Genomic DNA, 17,256 nt, shown 5'->3' with positions numbered 1-17,256 from the left:
TTCCTCACGAGTTTCGCGGGGGGGGGGTGCTGGAGCCTGTGTGCTAACCTCTTTCCACCGTGCAGCCATATTTTCATCATTACAGTATAAAAAAACCTGTTCACGAGCCTGTATCAGAGCCCTCTAGCCATGAAATAACACCCCTATAGTCACCGTTACTGTACTACCAGCCACTATTGTAGACATTAATTTATTCATTTTCTACTGCTTATCCTCATGAGAGTCGCGGGGGTGCTGGAGCCTATCCCAGCTGTCTTCCGGCAAGAGGCGGGGTACACCCTGGACTGGTGGCCAGCCAATCACAGGGCACATATAGACAAACAACCATTCACACTCACATTTGGAGTCGCTAATTAACCTAGCATGTTTTTGGAATGTGGGAGGAAACCGGAGTCCCTGTGAGGCCTGTGTGCTAACCACTTTCCACCGTGCAGCCATATTTTCATCATTACAGTATAAAAAAAACTGTTTACGACCTTGTATCAGAGCCCTCTAGCCATGAAATAACACCCCTATAGTCACTGTTACACTACTACCAGCCAATATTGTAGACATTCATTTTCTACTGCTTATCCTCATGAGAGTCGCGGGGGTGCTGGAGCCTATCCCAGCTGTCTTCCGGCAAGAGGCGGGGTACACCCTGGACTGGTGGCCAGCCAATCACAGGGCACATATAGACAAACAACCATTCACACTCACATTTGGAGTCGCTAATTAACCTAGCATGTTTTTGGAATGTGGGAGGAAACCGGAGTCCCTGTGAGGCCTGTGTGCTAACCACTTTCCACCGTGCAGTCATATTTTCATCATTACAGTATAAAAAAAAACTGTTTACGACCTTGTATCAGAGCCCTCTAGCCATGAAATAACACCCCTATAGTCACCGTTACTCTACTACCAGCCAATATAGTAGACATTCATTCATAATTTTTTTTTACCGCGGGGGTGCTGGAGCCTATCCTAGCGGTCTTTGGGCAAGCCAGCCAATCACGGGGCACATATAGACAAACAACCATTCACACTCACATTCATACCTATGGACAATTTGGAGTCGCTAATTAACCTAGCATGTTTTTGGAATGTGGGAGTACCCGGAGAAAACCCACGCATGCACGGTGGAGAACATGCAAACTCCACACAGAGATGGCCGAGGGTGGAATTGAACCCTGGTCTCCTATCAGGTAATGTAATAGCGAAAGTACACTATTCAGGAAAAAAAAACAAAAAAAACAAGGAAACTGTAGTGTGTTGTCTTATTTATGTTTGGTATTTTATCTACTATATTGGGTGATAGAAATGGAAATGTGACTATAGGGGTGTTATTTCATCTATTGAGGGCTCTAATAAAGTTAGTTCTCTGTGTCTTTTGTTGTTTGTTTTGGCTGGTTTACCACCGCTCTTTCATTTTTTTTTTTTTTTTTTTTTCATAGGCACGTTGGTTCTGGGACGCGTACTTCAGCTCCATGAAGGCTATCGGCTTGACAACGCTCCAGATCATCAACGACCGCATCTACCCATACGCCGCACGGACCTACGAGCAGTGGAACAATCCACCCGTGGTGGTATGTATAACGGTCTTGTTGCCACGCAGTTACGTTTATATTCAGATGTAATTGAAATCGAACTCGAGACAACCCTTAATACAGCAATCTCTCGTTTATAGCGGTTAATTAGTCCCAGACCATTAATTAGTCCATTTCTGCGATGTAGGATTCAAAATTAATACGTGGAATATTTTCTTAAAGCATAGAAAACCTGTTCATGCTTTTTCTAAATAGGGTTTGTACTATTATTAGAGCCCTCTACACATTAACTAACACCCCTATAGTCACCTTTACGCTCATATTACCCATTATAGTAGATATAATCAGACAAAATAAGCCATTTAAGACAGATTAATGATTAATAATTTAAAAATATAATAATAATAAATAAATAATAATAATAATAATTAAAAAAAATTTAAGATAGATTAATGTTCATGTGTGTTTCAATAAATGTCTTCCAGACATGTGGACAGGAAGTGACATCAGGGATTCAGAGTTGAGTTTCAGCTGGAGTATGACCATAACAGTAGCCCCTGTTATTGTCACGATGACAAGAATAAAGAAAATCAATCAATTATTAATAGTAATAAAACGGCAAATAATAAAAACTTAAGAAACCACATATAGTTGGTGAGTAGACAAATTATTTTTTTCAGATTAAAATGAACAAAGCATTATTAGAGCCCTGTAGACATAACAAAAACTTTAAACTTAAATAGCCAAAAACTTACCACTTCCACACGGATAGGGAGGATAACTATTAACAGTTATTTAACCTTTAACATGAACATTAATCAAACGTAATAATTTTTTCTGGGTACATGATACCATACAGCATCCATATCAAACTTGCGCGGGCCGCACTAACATTAAACTTTCATATCAAGGGGTCTCAAACACGCGGCCCGCGGGCCAATTGCGGCCCGCAGGACACTAGTTTGAGGCCCCTGATCTATGGTGTTCGGGTGAATTTTGACCCATATATATTAATGTCAAGAAAAGGTCGAAAAAGTTATAATAATATAGTCATAACCGGGTCGAAACCGACCCTAACAATACAGTGGTCATAATTTCAATCAGACCATTTTAAAATGTAGTAAAAAATATTTTTTTTTGGTTTTATTTTGTTGAAATTGAGTTTCCTGACAAAGTCTAAAAGCTTTAACGCAATAAACAAATGTTATGTGAGTCTTTTTATGCATTAAAATGTAAAAGGAGGGTTAAACAGTGTTATTATTAACATTAATTACACTAAAAAAATGTATCGTTGTTCATGAAACAACTTGTTTGATATTACAAAAAAAAAAAACACACAAAAAGAAGTAAAAAGAAAGTTTGGTTATCCAAATTAGATGACGTAAATAATTCCCTCTCCCTCAACTGGAACACCAATTCCAGAAAAGCATTCCTGGTACTGCCACCATGTGTGACTATGTGTGGCATCACTGGTGGTGGTTTTGCAACATGCTTGCATTTTTGAAATATGATCATAACTATGAAAAGTTCCGCAACGGCCTTGAGAAACCATAACACACACACACACACACAAACACACTTTTGGAAGACTTGCTATATGTTTTGTTGAAAATGTAGCCGGGGCCTAGAAGAATAAAAAAAAAAGATTGTTGTCACATGTGGTAAACAGGCAACGCTCGCCAGAAAATTCTGCAACGGCTTTAATGTTATTCCTGGGAACTTGGCAGACTCGCTGACCGGTTTTCCTTTTTTTTTTTTTTTTTTTTTTTGTCTTTTCATCAGTTTTGAGTAACTAGACTTCTCGGTTATGTCACTGTTTTTGCCATTTTCCTTATTTGTTTATGAATGAGCTTCACTTTGAACTTTGTCCGACATCCAAAATGGACGCTAAATGTGCCTTTCAAGCGTTCGCTTCAATTGATAGGTTTGAACCCGCACGTCTCAGGCAGTCTGAATGATAGCGTGAATGCGCTCACGAGAGCCTGGCTGCACGCAACTTGGGATCCGTGTGTGTGTGTGTGTGTGTGTGTGTGTGTGTGTGTGTGTGTGTGTGTGTGTGGCTCCAGACACATGAATGTGAGAAAATAATGCAGGGCTCGACAATAACGATGTACCGACTCGCTTACTTGTAGGCATACAGGAACCTCCAGTGTATAAAAGGCCGGGCAGGGAAAGGAAGGGTGCTTTTTTTGCAGCTGCGCTGTAATAAGACTCGCTTACTTATAGGCATACAGGAGCCTCAAGTGTATAAAAGGCCGGGCAGGGAAAGGAAGGGTGCTTTTTTTTGCAGCTGTGCTGTAATAAGACTCGCTTACTTGTAGGCATACAGGAGCCTCAAGTGTATAAAAGGCCGGGCAGGGAAAGGAAGGGTGCTTTTTTTGCAGCTGCACTGTAATAAGACTCGCTTACTTGTAGGCATACAGGAGCCTCGAGTGTATAAAAGGCCGGGCAGGGAAAGGAAGGGTGCTTTTTTTTGCAGCTGCGCTGTAATAAGACTCGCTTACTTGTAGGCATACAGGAGCCTCGAGTGTATAAAATGCCGGGCAGGGAAAGGAAGGGTGCTTTTTTTGCAGCTGCGCTGTAATAAGACTCGCTTACTTATAGGCATACAGGAGCCTCCAGTGTATAAAAGGCCGGGCAGGGAAAGGAAGGGTGCTTTTTTTGCAACTGCGCTGTAATAAGACTCGCTTACTTGTAGGCATACAGGAGCCTCGAGTGTATAAAAGGCCGGGCAGGGAAAGGAAGGGTGCTTTTTTTTTGCAGCTGTGCTGTAATAAGACTCGCTTACTTGTAGGCATACAGGAGCCTCAAGTGTATAAAAGGCGGGGCAGGGAAAGGAAGGGTGCTTTTTTTTGCAGCTGCGCTGTAATAAGACTCGCTTACTTGTAGGCATACAGGAGCCTCCAGTGTATAAAAGGCCGGGCAGGGAAAGGAAGGGTGCTTTTTTTTGCAGCTGCGCTGTAATAAGACTCGCTTACTTGTAGGCATACAGGAGCCTCGAGTGTATAAAAGGCCGGGCAGGGAAAGGATGGGAAGACTCGCTTACTTATAGGCATACAGGAGCCTCCAGGTATAAAAGGCCGGGCAGGGAAAGGAAAGGTGCTTTTTTTGCAGCTGCACTGTAATAAGACTCGCTTACTTGTAGGCATACAGGAGCCTCCAGTGTATAAAATGCCGGGCAGGGAAAGGAAGGGTCCTTTTTTTTGCAGCTGCGCTGTCATAAGACTCGCTTACTTGTAGGCATACAGGAGCCTCCAGTGTATAAAAGGCCGGGAAGGGAAAGCAGGAAGTGAACAAATGTAACAGTTACTGATTGTAAAAGTACCAGATGGAGGGGTAGGATTTAATCAGCTTTGCTTGCTCCTGAAGCATTCCTGTATATTGAAATGCCTGTTGTAGGCTCACACCAGCTCTGGTGCAATTCCGCCAGCGTCGGCTATACGGGACGATGGAAAGAATCCCTTTGGGGTCTAACTTTTTTTTTTTCCTGGATGCGGCAGATACCGCAGATCATCATCATTATATCAACACAATTTATTGACAATAGTTACAACGACCATTCGGATGATATCCATCAACATGCTAAATGCTATTTAATAATAATAATAATAATAATAATAAACATGAAACATGTACTTCATCATTGTATGAAGTCTAAAGGCAACAAAAAACCCACAAAAATGTACAAGACCGCGGCTGTGCAGGCAAATACGGCTAAGTGTATGCAGTGAGCTTTTCACAAAAACTGTTTTAGTCAGGAACTGATATTTTCCTGAAACTTACCCAGAAAAATAAGCTTTTTCACAAATTGTACATTTGTGCATTTTTTTTTCTGAGCATCAAATTGCTAAGGTTGTGCATCCTTTCATTTTTCACGCTGTGAACAAGCCAAATCTAATTAAAATTTAAAAAATGATTTTAAAATGCAGCACGGAGGGTTTGCTACATGATATATTTGTCTTTTTAAGTGTTTACTACTGGCTGATCCAACAATGCTTTGATTGATAAAACGTGTTAGTATTAGTACACAAAAATGTTTTGACATCAGGAGTCTTTCAAAAAAAAAAAAAGACTTCAAATGAGTCCAGACAAGAAAAGCAGTGTGTGCACTGTTTACTCCTCAGATGGTTATCAACGTCGGGAATAAGTCTCTCTCTTAATTGATAGCCAAAACACGCTTGTATACACAGAATGGAGAAGTCTGAGAGGGCCTCGACCTTTAAAAAGAAAAGTCTGTCTTTACTTTTAGCTGCCTGTCCTTCATGCAGAAAACCCAGGGCAACATCACCAGCAGGCCTGGAAAAATGTGCTTTCAATCACCGGCCTGAAGTTCGACATGAATCGAAGGGGGGGGGGGGGGGGGGGGGTGGCGTAGAGAGGGTTGGGGGCTGTCTCACTGATTTATTTTGTGCTTTGTTGAAGTTCTTCTTACCGTGCACTCAACTGAATGGAAAGCTAAAAACACACCAATGAATGACCAATGGCGTGTCTGTACCTGGACTCTAGTGAGTTCTGGGTTCTGGGGTCTGAGGCTGAAATGAGACCAGTTGGGGATCACATGGCAAATAAAAGCGGAAAAGACAATTACTAATTCCATAAAAGTCAACGTACACTTGTCAGACTTGTTTCTAAGCGCAACTGATAGACCCATTACAGCAGGGGGAACATTGATTAATGTTCATGTTTAAAGGTTAAATAACTGTTAACAGTTATCCTCCCTATCCATGTGGAAGTGGTAAGTTTTTGGCTTTTTAAGTTTAAAGGAAATAACTTGGAGGCTACAGTTTAGATCGCTAGCGCTCTAGTTTGCGAGTTAGCATGTTCATAAGGATGAAGTTTGCTAAATACAAGGATGAAGAGTCTTGAACCAGTCATGATGTGCTATATATATATATATCACTATATTGACACTTACTATGGTAGCCATTATGTTATTGTATGGTCATATCACCTCGTACTTCGGTATGTGACAAAAAATAAAAATATTTTTTTTAATAAAATAAAACTAAAATAAATAATTAAAATAAAATAAATCACTTCAATTATATTAGGAAAACAGGAAGTGAACAAATGTAACAGTTACTGATTGTAAAAGTACCAGATGGAGGGGTAGGATTTAATAAGCTTTGCTTCTTCCTACTCCTTTTGGACATGTGGAACTGTGAACTGATTATGGGATGCATTCAATTGTAATCTGATGCATGTTCAAATGAAATTAAACCATTACCTTTTGCTTCCGCAATCCAACCTTGAATTAGCGAAAGACGATGGATGGAAGGATGGATCAACGATGGGTGACTGTAAACATTTCGGATCTTATTAGGTGTACCCAGATGAATGTATGTGTGTTCCAATTTTTCCCATATTTGGCTCATGATTTTCTTTTTTTTATAAATAATAAAATGTAAAAATAAAATAAAACAAAAATAAAACTAAAATAAATAATTAAAATAAATATAAATAACTTTTAAATAAAATAAAAAAAATAAAATACAACAAAAATAAATAATACAAATAAAATAAAATAAATCACTTAAATTATATTAGGAAAGCAGGAAGTGAACAAATGTAACAGTTACTGATTTTAAAAGTACTAGATGGAGGGGTAGGATTTAATAAGCTTTGCTTCTTCCTACTCCTTTTGGACATGTGGAACTGGGAACTGATTATGTGATGCATTCAATTGTAATCCGATGCATGTTCAAATGAAATTAAACCATTACCATTTTAACGTTGTCCTAGCATAGAAGTGTTTCAAATTTAGTTGGTAATTTCGCACGATTATTTTGACATTTTTACAAATCTCCACTCTGGTATTTAAAAAAAAAAAAAAAAAAAAAGAAAAGAAAAGATGACATGTATCTTTTGTTTTGTGTTTGAATTAAATGCGTACTTAAGAATCAAGGATGTTCTATTGGATGGGGGGGTAAAAGATCAGTCGTAAGTTGTTAAGCTGCAGCTGTCTTTTCATCTCATTTATTTAGTTTGACAAATGACTTAAGTGGGTTTTTGCAATGAGCGTGCGTCGTAGATGTGTCGGTTTGACAATTGTGAGAATGACCACAAGGAAGTTTCCACTTGCCAGTAAAAGTGTGTTTTTTTTTTTTTTTTTTTAACTGGTGGATGGGTGACTGCGGCTTTCCCTGGCGACAGTCGCGTGTAAGCGTGGTGGAAAAAAAAAGGTGCGCCACATGGTCACGTTTCTTTTTTCGGAGAGGTTTCTCACTGACTTTTTCATGTCGATTGTTTTTATCCGGTCACGTGTCAACATTACGCTGTTTATTTTGACCAGAGGCCAGAAGAAGAATGCAGATTGCAGGCGTTTCACATTGATGAAAGACAGTCGATGTTAAATTACCTGGTTCTATCTTGTACTTCTTCAGGTTTCAACTTCCTCCCTTTTTCTTGAACCCTCCTCCCTCCCCCCCCCGTCACTCAAACATCACAGGGACTGGAGATATTTGAAAGGAGACAGTCCACTGTGTTGCAAATTCCTCCCTACTTTGGCTTTTGTCTTCTGTAGTTGGCCGCTGTCAGGTTTATGTGGCGGACTGAGCCGGTCTTCCTTGCCCCCACCCTGTTTTTAGGTCTTCATCAAATCTGGAAAACTACTGACGATGGACCTTGGTCTCTTGTGAAGGTTATTTCAGGCACACTTGCAAGCCACGGCTGTTTTTGTTTTTTTTTTATTTAATTTTTTTCATTGATGCATATAAATATAAATAAATAAATAGTAAATAAAATAAATTATAAAATAAATGTAAATATTTATATATATATATATTTATTTATTTTATAAAATAAAATATTATTATTAATTTTTATTTTTATGGAATTAATTAATTATTTATTTAATAAAATAAATTATAAAATAAATTTTAATATTTATTTATTTATTTTATTTACTGATTTGGTATGTCATATTATTATTTTACTTTATTGTAAATATGTTTTAACAAAAAATACTAAAATAAAAATCAACCGTTGTTTTACAAAAATAAAGTCAAAACGATTAAAAATTTTAAAAAAAATCACTCCAAAGACAAAAAAGTGAATCAGAATAATGAATTAAAATAATATAATTTAAGTAGCATAAAGTAGAAATTCAAAAAGGAAAAAAAAAAGTTAATACAAAAAATAAAGTTGAAATTTATATTGGGGAAAAGTTATAATACTGTGGTAATAAATTCATAATATTAAGAACAAAAAATTTTACAAGCTAAAAGTTTAAATGGTTGTAAAATTTTCAAAAATCGGCAGCAAGAATGAGATGAGAATAAAGTAAAAATATGAACAAAAAAATGTTTTACGGTGATGCGAAAAAAAGCTGCATTTCACGAGAATAAAATTGTAATATGAGGAAAGTAGCATAGAGTTGAAATATTAAAGGAAAAGGCATAATTATATGAGAAACAAACGTGTAGCATTTACTGTAGGAACAGAACTGGAGGAGTTTGTCAGTCAATGAGCTGGTTGAATAGTGTTGAAATATTAAAGATTAAATATTTTTTAAGGGGTAATATTATGAGGAAAAAAAGCAAAGTTGAAATTTGTTAAATATTACATTGGGGAAAATATTTTAATCTTACGAAAATTTTAAAAAAGCTGAAAAAGTGTGAATAAAAATGAAAAAAGTGACTTTGTGATGTGATTCTGTCTTGTGTAGAAGTGGTCCAGTGTCAACAGTCCCCTTTTTTTGCCACTCATCCCACCGAGAGCACCCGGCTTCACAGCTGTGGTCCTGACCTACGATCGCGTAGAGAGTCTCTTTCGAGTCATCACCGAAATCTCCAAAGTCCCGAGCTTGGCTAAGCTGCTGGTGGTGTGGAACAACCAGAACAAGAGTCCTCCCGAGGGTGAGTGTCACCATGCAGTCCTTAAAAAAAAAAAGTCCTAAATGTACTAGAATAAAGTAGCATATTTACAAGGATTTTTTTTTTAATATTACCCTTGTCTCAAACACGCGGCCCGCGGGCCAAATGTGGTCCGCAGGACACTAGTTTGAGGCCCCCGCCTTGATATGAAAGTTTAATGTTAGCGTGACCCGCGCAAGTTTGATATGGATGCTGTATGGTATCATGTACCCAGAAAAAATTATTACGTTTTTATTAATGTTCATGTTAAAGGTTAAATAACTGTTAATAGTTATCCTCCCTATCTGTGTGGAAGTGGTAAGTTTTTGGCTATTTAACTTTAAAGGAAATAACTTGAAGGCTACCGTTTAGGTCGCTAGGTCTCTAGTTTGTGAGTTAGCATGTGTCTCAAGCCCCTGCAGTTGCGCAATATGTTGTAAATCAGAGGTCTCAAACACGCGGCCCGCGGGCCAAATGTGGCCCGCAGGACACTAGTTTGAGGCCCCCGCCTTCATATGAAAGTTTAATGTTAGCGCGTCCCGCGCAAGTTTGATATGGATGCTGTATGGTATCATGTACCCAGAAAAAATTATTACGTTTTTATTAATGTTCATGTTAAAGGTTAAATAACTGTTAATAGTTATCCTCCCTATCTGTGTGGAAGTGGTAAGTTTTTGGCTATTTAACTTTAAAGGAAATAACTTGAAGGCTACCGTTTAGGTCGCTAGCTCTCCAGTTTGCGAGTTAGCATGTGTCTCAAGACCCTGCAGTTGCGCAATATGTTGTAAATCAGGGGTCTCAAACACGCGTCCCGCGGGCCAAATGTGGCCCGCAGGACCACTAGTTTGAGGCCCCTGCCTTGATATGAAAGTTAAATGTTAGTACGGCCCGCGCAAGTTTGATATGGATGCTGTATGGTATCATGTACCCAGAAAAAATTATTGTTTTTATTAATGTTCATGTTAAAGGTTAAATAACTGTTAATAGTTATCCTCCCTATCTGTGTGGAAGTGGTAAGTTTTTGGCTATTTAACTTAGCATGTGTCTCAAGACCCTGCAGTTTTTTTTTTTTTTTGGAAAACCTGATGCGGCCCAGCCTCGCCCAGACCCTAACTCCAGTGGCCCCCAGGTAAATTGAGTTTGAGACCCCATGGCGTAGATCATTTGGAGAAGCATAAAAGACATCGTTTGACTCCGGTGCGGGAAAAAAAAACAAAACAATTAATTTGTAAACAAAACATTTTGTCAACTGATGTGGATAAAAACAAGTGAAAGGTGTGAAAGCAGCGTTTAGTGTCGGGTTTAGGATGCGGACACGTGAGGCTTGGACACCGTCTGGAGAAGCAGACAGTTACATCCATAAATAAAAAAATAATAATAATAATAATAATAAATAAAAAAAATGCATCTGTGGCAGTAATAATGCCAGATTGTACACAATTATTTACATGTAAAGTCAGCAGGTCAAAGCTTGGTGCCACAGTGGGGGGGGTGGGTGGGTGGGTGGGGGATGGGGATCTTCCCTTGTACTTGACTGAGACCCAAGTCTGACCTGTCAATGGCCCCTCGTTAATTCTAATGGGTCACGCCGCTCCAGGCCAGGCGCCGCTGACGCCTCTGATGAAAAGGAAACGTGCGGCCATGATGGAGCACTTCAAAGCTTTTCTCGCTACTTCATTAGAAATAGCCAACTCTTTGACAAGCGGAGGGGGTTGATTTCTGGTCAACGTCACACGCCCCCCCCCCCCCCCTCCCCCCCTCCCCCATGCCGTCGGTTGGGGTAACAGTTGTTTACCGTTTTTAATTGGTGCATTCGAGACAAGTCATTAGAGGTGCGAGGAATGATGTGCTTTCTGGGATGCTTGGTTAGCAACGTAGCATTTTATTTATAACGTGGCAGCAAAACAGAACAGTTGAGCAATTTTGTCGAAGCCCTTCTCACTTCCTGTCGAACACAATGTTATCCAAATCTGAATGCTTGACGGAAAAAAAACATTCTAAGTGAAGCATAAAGACGCAAACACAATATGCTGTACATTTTTATTTGTGTTATATTTAATATATAGTTTGACTTTTGGTAAATATGTGTTTTTTTTTTGGGAAAAAATCAGCCTATTTCCAGTAATTTTTTTCATTTTATAAAAACAACAAAAAAGAAAATTTGCAGGTATGAGGGTCATGTAAAAAAAATTTTTTTTAGAATAAAATTGTAACGACTTACGACCTTATACTTGAAATCTTAGATTATTTTAATACTCTAAGTCAGGGGTCTCAAACTCAATTTCAGGTTTTCCAAAAAAAAACAAAAACGCATTTATTAAAAACAAAAAAATTAAAAAAAACTTTGGTTCCAATTTTCTACAAGAAAAATTCTGATAAAACATTCAAATTGTCCATAGTTATGAATGTGAGTGTGAATGGTTGTTTGTCTATATGTGCCCAGTGATTGGCTGGCCACCAGTCCAGGGTGTACACCGCCTCTCGCCCGATTACAGCTGGGATAGGCTAAAGCGGTAGAAAATGAATGAATGAATGATGTCATACCGAGGGGCTAAGCCAGGGGTGGGCAAACTACGGCCCGGGGGCCACATCCGGCCCGCCAAGTGTTTGAATACGGCCCGCCCAATCTTTCCAAAGTATTTCATTTAAACTCAACATACAACCTGGCATCATGGCCTGAGCCAACCTTTTGATGGTTTTATCAATTTCGTTTTTTGACATGGTCTGTTGTTTACAAAGTGCTCCTGAAAAAAGGGACACAAGCACATAATAATAATAATTATTATTAGATTATTATAATTATTATTAGAACTATTATGATTATTATAATTATTATATTAATGCTAATTATTATATTAATTATATATAATATAATTGTTATATTTGCATATTTTACATAATAATAATATAATAATTATTATTTTAATTTTATTGTAATTATTATAATATTTTATTATTTTAAAAATATTTAAATATAAATATAAAATAATAAATAATAATAACAGATTGCATGACAAAAAAAAAGCCCTGCCCTGTGCTATGCGGGTGAAGAAATCAAGCGCTCTTTTTTTTTTCCTCCTGCCTGTGACGTTAACAACAAACATTCACTTTCCGAGGATGACATTTTGACGACTACTAAATTTTTTTTTTTTCATTTTAAACTTGTATTGGTACATGTTTGTATATTTTTTGAGGTATACTTTTTTTGTTCAATGTGGTGTGGTTCTCAGTAAGATGCCATTCATTGTCATATCGCAGATTGTTGTCAAATTATCGCTTTTCTTTCCTTCTCGCCTGACAGAATCCCTCTGGCCTAAGATCAGCGTACCACTCAAAGTTGTTCGAACCAAAGAGAACAAGCTGAGTAACCGTTTTTTCCCCTACGACGAGATCGAGACGGAAGCCGTGCTGGCAATCGACGACGACATCATCATGTTGACATCGGATGAACTGCAGTTTGGCTATGAGGTACGCTCCTTCCCTGCCCAATACTTTCCCCATATTTCCTCATGATCACAAAGCCTTGTAAAGTTCTTGCGGAAGAGTCAAATAGCTCGGATGTGACGGAAAAGTGCGGAATGTTGACGGCTTTAGAGCCGCTTAATCTGCCCTGCCCTCACTTGAATGTATTTAGGAGATATTTAATCAAATTGTAGCCAGTTTAAGGAGAATTACACGGAATTAGAAACTCCACAGATTATATATTTTATATCATTTTAAAGCCACTTTTCTATCATTTCCTTTGGGCTATTTATTATATGGCCATTAAAAGCTGCAGTTTTGTTTAGGGCAGGGGTCTCAAACATGCGGCCCGCGGGCCAAATGTGGTCCGCAGGACACTCGTTTGAGGCCCCCCGCCTTGATATGAAAGTTTAATGTTAGCGCGTCCCGCGCAAGTTTGATATGGATGCTGTATGGTATCATGTACCTAGAAAAAATTATTACGTTTTTATTAATGTTCATGTTAAAGGTTAAATAACTTAATATTTATCCTCCCTATCCGTGGGGAAGTGGTAAGTTTTTGGCTATTTAAGTTGAAAGGAAATAACTTGAAGGCTACCGTTTAGGTCGCTAGCTCTCTCGTTTGCGGGTTAGCATGTGTCTCAAGACCCTGCAGTTGCGCAATATGTTGTAAATCAGGGGTCTCAAACATGCGGCCCGCGGGCCAAATGTGGCCCGCAGGACACGAGTTTGAGGCCCCCGCCTTGATATGAAAGTTTAATGTTAGTGTGGCCCGCGCAAGTTTGATATGGATGCCGTATGGTAACATGTAGGAGACCAGGGTTCAATTCCACCCGCGGCTATCTCTGTGTGGAGTTTGCATGTTCTGTTCTAACCACTTGACCGCCGTGCAGCCCATGATGGGAACAATAGTTTTCCAAACTTATATTGGTACTTGTTTGTATATTTTGTATTAGAGACAAGAGTTCGATTCCACCCTTGGGCATGTTCTCCCCGTGCATGCGTGGGTTTTTTGCGGGTACTCCGGTTTCCTCACACATTCCAAAAACATGCTAGGTTAATTAGCGACTCCAAATTGTCCATAGGTATGAATGTGAGTGTGAATGGTTGTTTGTCTATATGTGCCCTGTGATTGGCTGGCCACCAGTCCAGGGTGTACCCCGCCTCTCGCCCGAAGACAGGCTGGGATAGGCTCCAGCATCCCCCGCGACCCTTGTGAGGAAAAGCGGTAGAAAATGAATGAATGATGTCATACCGGGCGGCACGGCGGTCGAGTGGTTAGCGCGCAGACCTCACAGCTAGGAGACGAGGGTTCAATTCCACACTCCGCCATCTCTGTGTGGAGTTTGCATGTTCTCCCCGTGCATGCGTGGGTTTTCTCCGGGTACTCCGGTATGAATGAATGATGTCATACCGAGGGGCTAAGCTAACCAATCATTTAAAAAAAAAAAAAAAGGCGAGATTACCTGTGCTATGCGGGTGAGGAAATCAAGCGCTCCTTTTTTTTTCTCCTGCCTGTGAAAAAACGTATCTTATGTGTTCTATTTCACCCCCCCGTCCCCTTGCAGGTATGGAGGGAGTTCCCTGACAGGCTCGTGGGTTACCCAGGCCGACTGCACCTTTGGGACCACGAAATGGGGAAGTGGAAGTACGAGTCCGAGTGGACCAATGAGGTCTCCATGGTTCTCACTGGCGCTGCTTTTTACCATAAGGTGACACACACACACACACACACACACATGCTTATGGATGCTAAACTACAATTTCTTATTGTGATGTTCCCATTGATGCACATGTAGATAGATAAATACTTTATTAATATGTAAGTGAAATTCAATACTAAAGCTAAATAGCTTAATTGTGTACCCCAATACGACTTTTTCACTTCCAATACGATCCCGATATTGATCAGATATCATCGCAAATTATACATAGGGCGGGTGCCTTGGTTAACATTCAATTCATTTCTTCACTGTTTTTTTTGCTGTTCATGATTGAATGCAGTATACTGTTAGTATAAGTATGAGGAAAATATTCAATTTTACAGAGATTCACTTATCCCAGTTGGGTCTGGAACCAATTAACTGTGATAAATCGGGACAGCCCGAGTCACTAACGGTGGTGCCTTGGTTAACATTCAATTCATTTCTTCACTGTTTTTTTTTTTTTTTTTTGCTGTTCTTGATTGAATGCCGCCAATGTTTGTAAAAAAAATATTTAATTTAAGCATTATTCCTTTAAAACGTATGCTTTAAAAATAAAATACCAAAACAAGGTCGATGAAGCAGATAATTATGAATGTAGTATTTTACACCGGAGACTAACGGTGATGCCTTGGTTAACATTCAATTAATTTCTTCACTGTTTTTTTTGTTTGCTGTTCGTGATTGAATGCAGCCAATGTTAGTAAAAAAAAATATTTAATTTAAGCATTATTGCTTTAAAAAGTTTGCTTTAAAAATAAAACACCAAAACAAGGTCGATGAAGCAGATAATTTTCTATGCTATAGCTATGAAAATATTCAATTTTGCTGAAATTCACTTATCCCAGTCGGGTCTGGAACCAATTAACCGTGATAAATCGGGACAGCCCGAGTCACTAATGGTTAGTTTTTTCCATTGTAACTCCGGATCAAATTTTTCACTTCCAATACGATCCCGATATTGATCAGATATCATCGCAAATCATACATACGGCGGTGCCTTGGTTAACATTCACTTCATTTCTTCACTGTTTTTTTTTTTGCTGTTTTTGATTGAATGCAGCCAATGTTAGTAAAAAAAATATTTAATTTAAGCATTATTGCTTTAAAATGGCTAAATGTTCAATTTTGCAGAAATTCACTTATCCCAGTCGGGTCTGGAACCAATTAACCGTGATAAATCGGGACAGCCCGAGTCACTAATGGTTAGTTTTTTTCATTGTAACTCCGGATCAAATGACATGGAAATGTTGCAGAGTTGGGCAACCGTTTCCTCCGGTCCGCTGTATGTGTGTGTGTGTGTGTGTGTGTGTGTGTGTTTGTAGACAATAAAAGATAGAAGGGAAGATTGCATTGATGGACGAGTCGAATGTTGCAGGTTATCAGTCAGCCTCTTAAAAGCTCAACACACTCACTTTGGTTCTAAGCAAATTCTTCCCCACCGACGACGCACTTTCCGGGTCATCCGGTGACCGCCTGCGGTTCATCTGCGTCCTTCATGTTTTCTTGCAGTACTTCAACTACCTGTACACATACAAGATGCCGGGAGACATCAAGAACTGGGTGGACGCGCACATGAACTGCGAAGATATCGCCATGAACTTCCTGGTGGCTAATGTTACCGGCAAAGCCCCCATAAAGGTATATTCATCTCATCGGCTGGTCTGGGAGGGGGGGGGGGGCTGTAACCTCACAGAAAGAAGGGGGGGGGCGGAGGTGAAGACAGACGGAACGGACCAACATTCTGGTTCTAATCAGTTGCCACTTCACTGCTTCACCCCCTTCTTTTCACTCAGGTGTCGGGGCCCAAGCTCAAATCCTGCCCTAACCTCCCTTATCAGGGGTGAGACCCCCCCCCCCACCCCCCCACCCTTCTTTGCAATGTGTTTTCCCAAGCGCGCACACACAACCACCAAATCGCAATCTTCAGCACCACCCCCCCCCCCCCCCCCCCCCCCCCCCCACACAGAAAACCATCTTTCACCGTCGTCTCTCTTCCAAAGCACGCACACGTAACATCATCACATTCTTCCCCACCGCGGTGCCTTGCTCGTTTTTATCCCAGCAGACGTTGAACCACCATCATTATTAGCCCCGGGCTTTCTCAACTGACATTTTGTGACTTTTTCCCTAGGTGACCCCCCGGAAGAAGTTCAAGTGTCCCGAGTGCACTGCCATCGACGGGCTGTCCCTGGATCAGACTCACATGGTGGAGAGGTAACGCAGTTTTTGGAGGCCAAGTCAGTTCTTACTCCTCAATAATTGAGGAATCGGAAAAATTGGGTGGAGGGGTGGGGGGGTGCTGGAGCCTATCCCAGCTGTCTTCGGGCAAGAGGAGGGGTGTCCAGGCAATCACAGGGCACATATAGACAAACAACCATTCACACTCACATTCATACTAATGGACAATTTGGAGTCGCTAATTAACCTAGCATGTTTTTGGAATGTGGGAGGAAACCGTAGTACCCGGAGAAAACCCACGCATGCACGGTGAGAACATGCCCAAGGGTGGAATCGAACCCGGGTCTCCTGCGTGCTAACCATTCCACCACCGTGCCGCCCTCAATAGTGTTGGTTGTTAACCAAAAAACATTTTAACAGGGGCGGTTGTTAATCAAGGTTAGCATGCAGCCCTCAATAGTGTTGGTTCATTCATTCATTTTCTACCGGTACACCCTGGACTGGTGGCCAGCCAATCACAGGGCACATATAGAC

The 17,256-nt window shown here is 40.0% G+C and overlaps 1 protein-coding gene across 1 annotated transcript in view; it reads left to right on the top strand.

Moving 5' to 3' along the window:
- The window catches only part of ext2 (exostosin glycosyltransferase 2), a 32,496-nt gene that overhangs the window by 12,164 nt on the left and 3,076 nt on the right, over nt 1-17,256 (top strand). The window contains exons 9-14 of the mRNA XM_058078011.2: nt 1,431-1,562; nt 9,190-9,379; nt 12,678-12,844; nt 14,407-14,550; nt 16,054-16,182; nt 16,676-16,758. Coding sequence (XP_057933994.1) covers nt 1,431-1,562; nt 9,190-9,379; nt 12,678-12,844; nt 14,407-14,550; nt 16,054-16,182; nt 16,676-16,758 — 845 coding nt within the window. The remainder of the gene's footprint in view (nt 1-1,430; nt 1,563-9,189; nt 9,380-12,677; nt 12,845-14,406; nt 14,551-16,053; nt 16,183-16,675; nt 16,759-17,256) is intronic.

The sequence above is a fragment of the Doryrhamphus excisus genome, linkage group LG1 (genome assembly GCF_037039965.1).
Source record: "Doryrhamphus excisus strain RoL-2023G ecotype Guam linkage group LG1, RoL_Dexc_Guam_v1.1, whole genome shotgun sequence".
In the NCBI taxonomy this organism is placed as follows: Eukaryota; Metazoa; Chordata; class Actinopteri; order Syngnathiformes; family Syngnathidae; genus Doryrhamphus; species Doryrhamphus excisus.
Note: the sequence above shows the minus strand (reverse complement) of the source record. Positions and strands in the feature narration are given on the sequence as shown.